Source organism: Muntiacus reevesi, chromosome 2 (genome assembly GCF_963930625.1).
Source record: "Muntiacus reevesi chromosome 2, mMunRee1.1, whole genome shotgun sequence".
NCBI lineage: Eukaryota > Metazoa > Chordata > Mammalia > Artiodactyla > Cervidae > Muntiacus > Muntiacus reevesi.
The window spans coordinates 38679193-38691317 of record NC_089250.1 but is presented as its reverse complement, the minus strand read 5'-3'; the positions used below and the strand labels follow the sequence as shown (position 1 = coordinate 38691317).

Sequence of the window (12125 nt, the reverse complement as noted above, 5' to 3'; positions counted from 1 at the left end):
TTGTGACTTATTTCTGCATCATTTCCAACTTTTCCTTTGCAAAAAATTTTTAGATTCAATTCCTGTTTATCTCACGACTCTGATATATCAGGCCCAAAGGTAGGCATTTTAAATATACAAGCCCTTATTATTATTACTATCAGTAACAATAACAGAATTGTTATCAATAACATTGGCTTCAGGCAAATGCCTGTAACTTTTTCATAAGCTAAAAGTAAAAATATAAGTATGAAGACAATTCATAGGAGAAGCAAATTCTTATATTTTGGGGAATCCCCAGGAAAAAAACCCAGCAGATAAAGAGTTTGATTGTTAATGTATTCATTTCAGGACAAATCAATCTAGGTAAAAAATATGATTGCTTATATTTATCAGAATAATTTTACTTGCATGGAACTAAAACTTTTTGGAAACTACTTATTTTTTTTCCTTTTTTGGCCATGCCAAATGGCATGTAAGGTCTTAGTTCCCTGACAAAGGATTGGACCTACACTCCTTGCAGTGGAAAACTAGGATTCCCAACACAGGACCCACCAGGGAAGTCCTGTAACTAGGGCTCTTAAAAGCCCTCCTGGGCTGGGCTGTGGCTGTGGTCGTGTCTGGGCCCCAGTAGAGGATCCAGCCTCCAGCCAAGTGAGGCTTCCAAGGATCCAAGATTGTCTCTACCTGCCTCCCTTGCATCGCTTACCCAGGGGTGGACTTCAGGCTCACCCTGCCCACCATGGGGCTCCACACAGTCTCTCTACAGCAAGTAGGACAACATGCTTCCTGGCCAGATGCATGGAAGAATGTTTAGGCTTTATCAGCTTGCTGACCCGAGACTGACTAAGCATTCCTTTTGGGTCCTCTCAATGTTTACTGCAGGACACCCTCATTCTGGCAGGGTTTTCCTACTATGTACTTCTACCTGCTGTTCACTACGAAGCTGACACTGCAAGAAAGACTGAACCAGCCACAGGATGGATTGTATACTTGAGATCTGTAAGACAGAAACGTTAGATCTGGCTACTGGGCTTCTTTTCTCTTCCAGCCCACAAAATCCTACCCAGTTCTAAATGTAACCCAAACTGTGTGTGCCTCCAACACAACAGTATAGAGTAACACTCCTATTGTGTGGGTTCTCATTTAAACCCAGGACCAAGGATGTTTTCCAGGGAGGTGAGCCCTTTGTATGACTACTGTGCTGCGGACTGTTGGGTGGATCTGGGGCTGTCTCAGGGAGGGAAGATGGAGGGGGAACAACTGGAGAAAGAAAGGGAGGGGGCGGAGTTAAATCGATTTTATCATCTCTGGCTGAGTTAGAAGCAAGAAAGGGTTTAAAAGTAGGTGCATGAGGGACTTGCCTGGAAGTTCAGTGGTTAAGACCACTCATAGAGCAGGGGGCGCGGGTTCTATGACTGGTAGAGGAAATCATGCTGCATCGTGCGTGTGTGCTAAGTCTCTTCAGTCGTGCCTGACTCTTTGCGACCCCATGGACTGTAACCTGCCAGCTCCTCTGTCCATGGGATTCTCCAGGCAAGAATACTGGAGTGGGTTGCCAAGCCTACCTCCAGGGGATCTTTCTGACCCAGGGATCGAACCCATGTCTCTTATGCCTCCTGCATTGGCAGGCAGGTCCTTTACCATTAGCGCCACTGGGGAAGCCCTCATGCCTCATGGCACGGCCAAATAAAGAAACAAATAAATGCAGGTGAAAGGAAGCGGTTGTAGGGTGGGAGAGGGGCTGGGGGAACTGGGCCATGAATAACTGCAGTGAAAACGGCTTTGTAAGGGCGATGCTGAGTCTGCCAGTGTGTCCGAGCCTGAGAGGGCCAGGCGGGGTAGCTGGGGTCCTCCTGGTGCAGAACACCCTGATGGCTGTTGGGGTGGGCTGAGAAGCAGCCCCAGGGTATGCAGTACCCCCAGTATCTATCATCTACAGCGGGCTTCAGAGGTCAGACAACTCCAGGTCATTAAAGATTCATCCAGCTCATGCAGTTCTACCACTTCGGTGCTGTGTAACTCACAGAGTGTTTGCAAGTATTTAGAAGGAGATGCATTCATGTATGTTCTTTGGACGTTCCCCTGCAAGTAGGGAAGCAGCAGAGTGGAAAAGCTTACGATGTCCCCCTGGGTATCAGTTGTATGCTAAGAGATCCACTCATTGCCTTCTTTGCAGCTCAGTTTATTTAATAGATAAGAAACAACCAGTCTTTGCACTTGATCTGATGGCTGACAGAGGAGAAATGGCAGGCAGTCCTACTTGGAAATGGTAAATGGCAACCGATGATTAGAACAGACTGGGTCGATTTTCAAGGAAGGATGACGGAATAGGACTGCAGCAGTTTTCATGGGAGGCTGATCTCTGTTGTCCCTTTTAGGGGATAAATTATGCATTAGGGAGATTACAGAGCTGAATCAGGAGGCAGGGTAAGGGGGACAGAGGGGTAGTAAAAAAAAAAAAAAAGAAAGAAAGACAACCTTGGAAAGCCCCTGTAATTAAAGTTGGCTGGAAACAGCACCCAGTCTCTCTCTCATGCCCACCTGCAGCAACCTTTGGGACCGAATGTGCAAGGGAGCTTCCAAAGATAAGAGGGGCTTCCTGCAGCGCTGACAGCCCAGCTGGGGAGGAGGAGGGGACATGGTGACTCCTATCACCACTCCAGTGAGCTGTCACCCACCTGAGGCTGAAAAAGCACTAAGACCTGCTGCTTGAAATGTTGGCATGAATGGAAAGGTGATGTTTTTGCTACTCTCTTGTTTGACGCTGTAAATGAACACACGAGCAACTCTGATTGTGTGACCAGGAAAACAAAGCAAATACACCCAAGATACAGAGATGGGAGGATTCTCCAGGAAGAAAACCATCCCTTGGAAAGAAGAACAGGGCAGGAATTTCTGATCTGACGTTCTGGCCAGGAAATCAGCTCTCAAGAGGACAGGAAATAAATTTAGGAATTATGCATACAAATATTAATAAGAATTTTTCTTTGTAGTAAATGTATTTTGAAGACCAGAGGAAACAAGAGTTATACATTAATTTCTGTACTTTAAATGACTTCTATGCATGTATATTTACATATTCCATTGCATTTTGATGAAAAATTATAGCTCTTTTTCCACATCAAAAGAAACAGAATTATTATGACCAGAACAGGCCCAGGAGAAAAGTTTAATTATGCTTTCTAGAAAACTGAGCACAGAGAGGTTAAGTGACAAGCTCCAGGTCACACAGCCGTAGATGGTTCAGCAGGGTTCAGACCTGCCAGGTCTGATTTGAGAACCAGGAGGGCACGGCAACCCACTCCAGCATTCTTGCCAGCATTCTTGCCTGGAGAATCCCATTGACAGAGAAGTCTGGCGGGTTGTAGCCTGTGGGGTCACAAAGAGTTGGACACAACTGAAGTGAATTAGCACGCATGCCCGCTCACACCACCACACTGTATTTGCAGATGGATATAAAACATGTTCTAAATACCTATATTATATGTATATACATATATATATATATATATGTATGTATATTTGACTACTGTGGTGTTGGAGAAGACTCTTGAGAGTCCCTTGGACTGCAAGGAGATCAAACCAGTCAATCCTGAAGGAAATCAGTCCTGAATATCCACTGGAAGGACTGATGCTGAAGCTGAAACTCCAATACTTTGGCCACCTGATGTGAAGAACTGACTCATTGGAAAAGACCCTGATGCTGGGGAAGACTAAAGGTGGGAGGAGAAGGGGAGGACAGAAGATGAGATGGTTGGATAGCATCACTGACTCGATGGACATGAGTTTGAACAAGCTCCAGGAGCTGGTGATGGATAGGGAAACCTTGCATGCTACAGCCCATGGGGATGCAAAGAGTTGGACTGACTGAGTGACTGAACTGAACTGATATAACACATTCCTTAAAAACCACCTCTAATTGGCATTTTATCTATATAATTAACTTTTGGAAATAACTAGATAATGAAAGAATTTTCATAGATATCAAAGAATATTTATAAATTATGAAATAAACACTCACTTAAAAAATTTTTATGTCTGTGAATAGACCAGAGAATACACTTTTTATTTTTCATAAGTTAAAGCATAAGATTTCCATGACCCAAGCCTGACCTGTCCCATGTTGCTCTGCCAAATGAAAAAGGAAGAATATATTAGATATAGCATAACAAGGGCTTTGTTCGATGATTCATGCACTGGAATTTTAATGTTATACTTTTCTTACAAACATGCTTTTAATAAGGCAGTAAACTGTATTTAGCTAAAGATGAAAATAATTGATCCATTTCGGGCCATTAAAGCGGTAGATTTTTTGTACTTTACTTTCATCCTACTTTTCATTTTCATGGAAAGTACAGAGGTAATAGCAGTTGAATTTCAATTAGTTTCAATTAATGCCATAAACTGTTATAATGTATTAGGTTGCTGGGTTCTATCTGAACCCCCGCCCCGCCAGCTAAACCCTCCGGGTTTTGTTTGCTGTTGAAAGCCGTTGATGTCAGCTCTTCTCCGGGATGCTGGAGCAGTTCTAATAGTTTAGGATAATTTACATCTATAAACCCATCCAACTCCAGAGACCCCAAAACAATTTCCTTCAGACTGGACTCATTCCATCACAGAACAACTGTTTCTCCTTTGGAAGCAGAGGGAGGCATGATAAAACAGTCGGGGGTTGGAGGGAGACTGGTGATGCTTTAGGGGAGATGTTTGTGCATTTCCATGATAAAACAGCCAGGGGATGGAGGGAGACTGGTGATGCTTTAGGGGAGATGTTTAGGGCAGAAATTCAGAGGAAAGCTAACTTCCTCTTAGTTAAAAAAAAAAAAAATTCATTGTTTCTGCTATCTAGAATCTATCTGTCCTTTTAGAACAATCCCTCCATCATCCTCAGGACAAGCCCCTCTTCTTGAGTCCCTGGGCTTCAAGTTGGGCTTGGACTGTCCCAGGAGTGGGGTGTGATTCTTGGGTGGACATTTGACTCAATCCCCACCCATGAGACACAGGAGATTTTTTTCTCAGGCTCTTGGCAGAAGGGCCCTATCCTCGGTGCCCCCCTCCCTCCAACCCCACCCTGAACTACCGAGAGAAAGGAGAATTAGCACAGAGCGAGCAAAAGCTAACTCTGATGAAAAACGTCCACATTCTTTCTGGCGTAATTAGGAACCGAGAGCTGACAAGAGGAGTGATGGTAACTGGATGTGGGAACAAAACCCTGCTCCTCCGTTTCATGGAGTGCCAACTTCTAGTTTCCCACTTCAAACGCCATCGGCCCATCACAGATGTGGGAATAAGCTAGATGCGGTCTTCTGCCAACAGGACCACCAAATGGATCAAAGGTGGCTGCTTCCAGCCCTTCCCCGCCAGCACGGTGGCCCCCACCTCCAACCCCAATTCACCCCGCCGTGGGTGCCAGAGACAGGGGTTCACCTTTCTGAAGTGCTGCTACATGCACAGCATCACCCTTGGGACCCCAACCTCTAAAAAGTAACCAGTTAAACCCGGACTTGGCTGGACACTGAGGTGTCCAGCCTCACCCCTCCACTCCCCCATCTCATTGCTGCCCTTCACGGAGTCTGCCTGACCCAAGTTGTTGGGCCATGGGTTTGGATACAAGTCAGACGTCTCCAACCTCTCTCTTCCCTTGCTTATCCTGCCCTCCTTTAAGTCTGAGCTCAAATCCTCCCTCCTTGGGGAAGCTGTCTCCAAACTTCACATTCTCCTGGGCTCCCATGAAGGCTGTGGTGCCCCTCTACAACCAGACTGGTGCCTGGCATACATGGATCTCCATCTTTTGTGTAGAGACCGTGCTAGACTGCACCATCAGCAGGACGGCAGGGGCTGAGATGTACACCCGGGGAAGCTTGGTGCACAGCAACAACCCCATCGCACAGCGGTCGTGGTGGTAACAAGGCTAAGGACAGCCTATGTGACTGAACTCTTACCATGTAAGAGACATGACCCTGAGTTGGACATGAAATAGCTTATTAATCTCATTTGCTCCTCACAGCAGCCCATGTAAGGAAGATATCTGGAATGGGATTAATTGAATTCATCTGAATAGGGCTCTAATTATGGAAAAGCAACAAAGAGAAAGAGCTTCCTCAAGGCAGGAGGTTAACGTTTTTCTTCCCAACTTCTCTTAGAGTCCTCTGAAAAGGGTCACTAGCCTAAGTTGAATGAACTTGGCTGGATCGGTTTCTCAGATGCCTTCCAGAGCCTGGGCCAGGCCTCTGACTGTTTACACAACCCACTTGGGAGATTCCCTAGGGGCATTGTTAAGCAATGGATCTGGAAAGCAGCCTACTTTGAAGATAGGAAGCTAATGTCTACCAACTTCCTAACCTGTTCATTCAGTAGATAAAAACAGGCATGAATGGGTTTTATGCAATGGCTAATGGGAGACATTCTTAAATTTTGCAAAACCATTTATTTCCCTTTAAGTGGGTACCAGAATGTCATCTTTGACCACTAGTTAAGGCAACGCAATAGCATGGATGCTCCTCCCCCATTTGAAAGCCAAGAACTTTTTGCTTTGGAATTTCTAAGAACTCTGCCATAAGCATTCAGAGTTAAGAACTTTCATTGTAGAATATTGTACACCAGTACCCCTCATGAACACAGGCATACAAATTCTTCTAAATGTGTTAGCATTCTGATTCCAGGAATAAGGATATAGGATTTTTCATCTTGACCCATTAAGAATTATTCCAAGATGCAAAGTTAGCTCAACACTCAAAAATTAATTAAAGAAAAAAGAATTAAGGTAACTCACCAAATTAATGGAGAAAGGAGAAAAAATTATTTATCACCTCAATAGATGCAGAAAAAAGCATTTGATAAAATTCAGCACTTATTTGTGACTGAAAATTAGAAACAGCTAAAAGGCATACTTTTAGATGAAAGTGAAGTGGGAACTTTTCCATCTAAAATAGGAATGAGACAGGAAAGTCCACAATCACCATTCCTGTTCAACTGGTGATCATTGACAAGGCAATATGGCCAAGAGAAGGCTTAATAGGTCTACAGAGTAGAAAGAAGCTAAAAAAAAAAAACCAAAAAAACAACTTGCATTGCCACATGCAAAGGTCCTTTTCTTGGTCAAAAGACTTCTGAATCCTAGCCCTCAAAACAGCCAACAGCTCAATTAAAATATTACATTGTAACAGGACTGAGCAGGGTCCTAAGACATAATCATATTTTGTATGAATCACTGGTTTTTGTGTTTTCCACAAGTTTAAGTTACATTTTGAGGTCTGGACTTGGTGAAATGGGTCCCTGGTGGCTCAACTGGTAAAGAACCTGACTGCAATGCAGGAAACCTGGGTTGATCCCCGGGTCGGAAGATCCCCGGAGAAGGGAATGGCTACCCACTCCAGTATTCTTGCCTAGAGAATTCCCACGGACAGAGGAGCCTGGCAGGCTATAGTCCATGGTGTTGCAAAGAGCTGGACATGACTGAGCGACTAAACAACAAAGACAGCAATGTCACACACTGTATGGATAAAGGCAGGGTTCTGAAAACTATGATTCACCTATTTTTGTAAATAAAGTTTTATTGGAACACAGTCATGCCCCTTCGCTGACACATTGTCAGTGGCTGCTATCTTGCTACAGCAGCAGAGTTGGGTAGTTGGAACAGAGACCATATGCCCTGCAAAGTCTAAAATTTTTACTATCTGGCCCTTTATGGTAAAAGTCAGTGATTCTGTAGGTGTACTTAGGTCATAGGGCAGTGATTAAAGAACAGCTAAAATATTGAAACAGTTTTAAATACATACAGATCCAAACTGAAAATAACACCAAGTGCTAATGCAAATATTAAAATACTTCATCAAGTTTTAATCTGGGTTCCCAGTATACAGCTATATATATGTAATTATATATATGTGTGTATATATATATGTATCTCCCACACCTGCCCAAAGATTGCAGACCCAGTTGGTTTTATGGGTTATTCCTGTCTAATTTTTAGGTGATGCAAAGTATTTCTGATCCCAGAAAAATGTGGAAAGATTCCCCAAAACATTTTGTGAGACTAGCATACCCTCGGTTTCAAAACTGGACAAGCCAAGCATAAAAGATAAAACAGGCCAATCTCACATAAAAGTTTTGATTCAAATAGCCTTTAAGTATTAAAAAATTGAATTCAGCAATGTATTGAATTCCCTTTGATATCTATTTTTTTATTTTTAATGAAGTAAGTGTAGGAACTTGAGAGTTAACCAAAAAGTTCCACTAAAAATTAGAAGAAAGTATATAATTTTAATACATTAATTATAATAACGAATATTGATTATAATAACTAACATTAATTACAATGTGGTGAGCTAAGTTGCTCAATCCTGTCTAACTCTTTGCGACCCCATGGACTGTAGCCCATCAGGCTCCTCTGTCCATGGGATTTTCCAGGCAAGAATACTGGAGTGGGTTGCCATGCCCTCCTCCAGGGGATCTTCCAGACCCAGGGATCAAACCTGCATCACTTACATCTCCTGCACTGGCAGGTGGGTTCTAATTGTTAGTCATAATAACTAACATTAATTATAGTAACTAACATGATGAAATTATATTTAAATAAATACATTACATAGATTAACATGTTTGATTGCATATATACTGATTCCCCATACTCCAATCACTTAGTGATCCTTCGATCCCTGGACCGAATTGAAGGCCTGGGTTAGAAGATCAGCCCATTGCAGGTAGTTTATAACCTGACCAAGGCCCTGATCCTCCCTGTGCTTTCAGTAAAATGAAGAGGCTGCAGAAAGTCACCTCTAAAAGTGGACTCCCGGGTTTCAATTCAAGACAAACCGGCAGCCAAGCCCTGTTCTGGTTATTCTATTAGTCGAACAATTTCCATGAACCCAAGCGGGAAAGAGGAAGACACTTAAGAAGACACTTCTGAGTGGCCGAGGCATTTGTATAAATGCTTTCCCCTCTCATTTGGATGCAGAAAGTGGCAGGCGACTCGACTGTGTGTGTCTGTGGGAACGACTGTGCGGGCAACCACGACGGAGAACAACGGGTGGTGAGAGAAAAGAGCCCTTACGACTCAGACCTTTCTTTTTCTTCCGAGGTCTTTTCAGCCTCACAAAAGGAGACATATTTTCCATATAATTGCTAAACATGTTTGCTTATTAAATTATTCTTTAATTAGTTAATGATTTTAGCCATGCTTTGCTCTTCGGATATTCATTTCGTGTAATAAAATAATTATAGATAATTAAACTATCTCCAGCCCTTTTCTTTCCCCCGGCAAACATGCTGGATATCCAAAAATGACAACAAGTTGTAAATTAATCTGGAAAACAAAGCATGACAGATGAATGATTTGGTTGGAATTAATTAGGCACTAATTATACACTGGAACTAGACGAAGAATAAGACTCATTATGGAAAGAAAACGCTGTTCTGAAAAGATGCACGGGAACCAGCATCCTTACCTTCGGCCGTGATGGACTTGTTCTTGATCCAGGCCAGGGCCCTCAGGCAATCTTCCTCATCGTTGAGGGTGAAATGATTGCAGGGAATTGGGCCGGTGTACCGCCGCAGGCAGCTGTTTGAAACCTCTCTGTTGGTCGGATGGAGGCTAATATCCACCTCCGTCGGGCATGGGACCTGAGGTGCATTACAGAGAGATGCTTATTTTGGTGGTAACAGGTGAAGCGTTCAAACAGTAATTAATTCACTGACTGACGGATTCATATAAACAAAGCAAAGCCCAGTAAAGGTGTGCCTTTTTCCATCTCCAGATAGAGTCAGGTTTTAATTTAAAAAACAACAAAACAAAACAAAAACCAGACAGGTGAAATGGCCACTTGGAGCTAATTCTCAAAAGGAACTGCCCTGGTCATCTTGATGCTACGTAACAAATTATTCCAAAGCTCGGTCGTGAGAAACCATTAGGAGGCTCCCAGGTCAGCCACGCAGACAGGGCAAAGGTGGGGGACAGTAGGTCTCTTCGGAGACCTCAGCTGGGAAGACCTGAAGTCCGGGGGTGGGGACTTGATGGTCAAGGGCTGGAATCACCTGGAGATGAACTCAAGCCTTTTTCTTTCCCCAAGAAGACAGGGTGGGTGTTTAAACAGATGACAAATCATTATCAGCCTGTGTCTAGAGGTTGGTCCCAGCTGGGGCGGGGGACGTGATGCCACATGAACACCATGTGACTTGAGCTTCCTCACGACCGGGTGGCTGGGTTCCAGGGCGCACGTCCTGGGAGAGGTCAGCAGTGCAGAGGGCTCAGTTAGAGCTCTTCTCTAACCTGGTCCTGGGGAGCCCAGCAGGGGCTCTCCTGACAGGTTCAGTCATGGAGCTCATCATGAAGGTCTGGCCAGGGCCAAGGGAAGGGAAATCAGGATCCACCTGCTCCCATAGGAGGGACGGGGCCGTGGAAGAGTCTGTGGAACTGCATTTGATGTGGCCATTTTTGGTTAAAAAAAAAAAAAACCTGCATGGAAGCGACTGTATCAGGGACTGAAATTTAAGTGCACAGAGGGTCGAGACACCAAATGAGGGAAGTGGGCTACCGCTTACTTGTGAAAATTATTGGCTTCTCTCTCACTTTTTCAAAGAAGTATTCCTCCCCAGCCTTGCCCTCTTTCTCTCTCCCACTCAGCGCAGAGCCCTTCCAGTATAACTCCCATTCCCTGACTTTTGACACAGACACGAGTGAAGACGGATGCTTTCCTCTGCCGTAGGGAAAGCAACAACACCAGCACGATCATGGATGCTGGCCGGCTCTGGTCCTCGTTGTCCAGGATGCTGTGATGAGCTGGATGGCCCTGACCCCAGCCAGCGTGTTCAGCCTGGACTCAGCTCCATCCACTCACTGCCAGGGTAGTCTCGGGGTTCTGGTTGGCCAGATCTCATCTCTCAAGAAATGCCAGATACTTGGTGTCTTTTTTTTCATGTGGACTCTTGATTTGTTCATTATTTTGGTTCAAATGAAAATCAAACAGACAGGCGCCGTCATGGAAGCCAAGTTAAAGGGCAGAGTGAGACGGGTGTGCCCGGTGGCCCCTCGCTGCCCTGCTGGGTAGCATTTGGTGGCCAGGTGGAGATTATGGGAGATGGCGAGGCTGGAACCTACGGCGAAATGCCCAGGCAGCCTGGCTTCTATCAGAGGAGCCAGCGTCCTGCTCGCTTGTGGCCTGAGGCCTAAGGGCGTGAGGCCAGACTCCTACAGCTACAGAGGGCAAAGTGTTCACTGGCCGCAGAGACCAACACGGGCTTCAAAGAGGCTCTTCCTCCCCTGAGGACCACCGGCAACCCCTAGCCATGAGGGGGATGTGAATGCTGGCTGGTGCCTGAGCATGTGGGGCTTCACTAAACCCCAGATGACATTTGGAGAACTTGCTGGTACATCCTTCCTCAAGAGAAATAGTAAAGTGTGACTACACGACTGTGATGTATGTAATTCAATTTCAAGTGGAACTAAAGAACAAAAAAACAGAATCAATTTTTAAACCTGGATGTCTTTTCTCTGTGAGGAGGCTGGCCAGAAACTATGGTCATTTATCACAACTAAAGGGCTTCCCAGGCAGTGCTAGTGTAAAGGACCTGCCTGCCCATGCAGGAGATGTAAGAGATGCGGGTTCGATCCCCGGGTCGGGAAGATCCCCTGGAGGAGGGCATGGCAACCCACTCCAGTATTCTTGCCTAGAGAATCCCCACGAACAGAGGAGCCTGGCGGGCTGCAGTCGTAGGGTTGCAAAAAGTCAGACATAACTGAAGCAACTTAGCACGCATGTATGCATCACAACTAAAATTGTGGTGGCAATCTCTTATTAGCAATATAATGTATTTAGCAATATCACAGTAAAATTCTGGTATTAATCACATTCGCAGTCGGGGGCTTTGGTGAGTGATTTAAGTGCACAGTGTGGAATACTGTGCCTTAGAGGTTTGAAACTTTATCAGAACTACAAAAAGCACTGTATTGATAGATAAGAGAAAATGAACTTGGGGTAACATTATATCAGTTTAGTAAATCATGCTTTAACAAATCAGGAAAAATCCTTGGCAAAAAAAGGCAGAGCTGAAGAGCAAACAGAGCCGTTCAGTTTATAAAACTTTAAACTTATCATTCCAGATATCGTGTGCTCAGACGGAAAAAATAAAACCACAGAAAAGAGGGG

The 12125-nt window shown here is 44.5% G+C and overlaps 1 protein-coding gene across 1 annotated transcript in view; it reads right to left on the bottom strand.

Moving 5' to 3' along the window:
- The window catches only part of CFAP61 (cilia and flagella associated protein 61), a 231542-nt gene that overhangs the window by 60410 nt on the left and 159007 nt on the right, over positions 1-12125 (bottom strand). The window contains exon 21 of the mRNA XM_065921324.1: positions 9429-9607. Coding sequence (XP_065777396.1) covers positions 9429-9607 — 179 coding nt within the window. The remainder of the gene's footprint in view (positions 1-9428; positions 9608-12125) is intronic.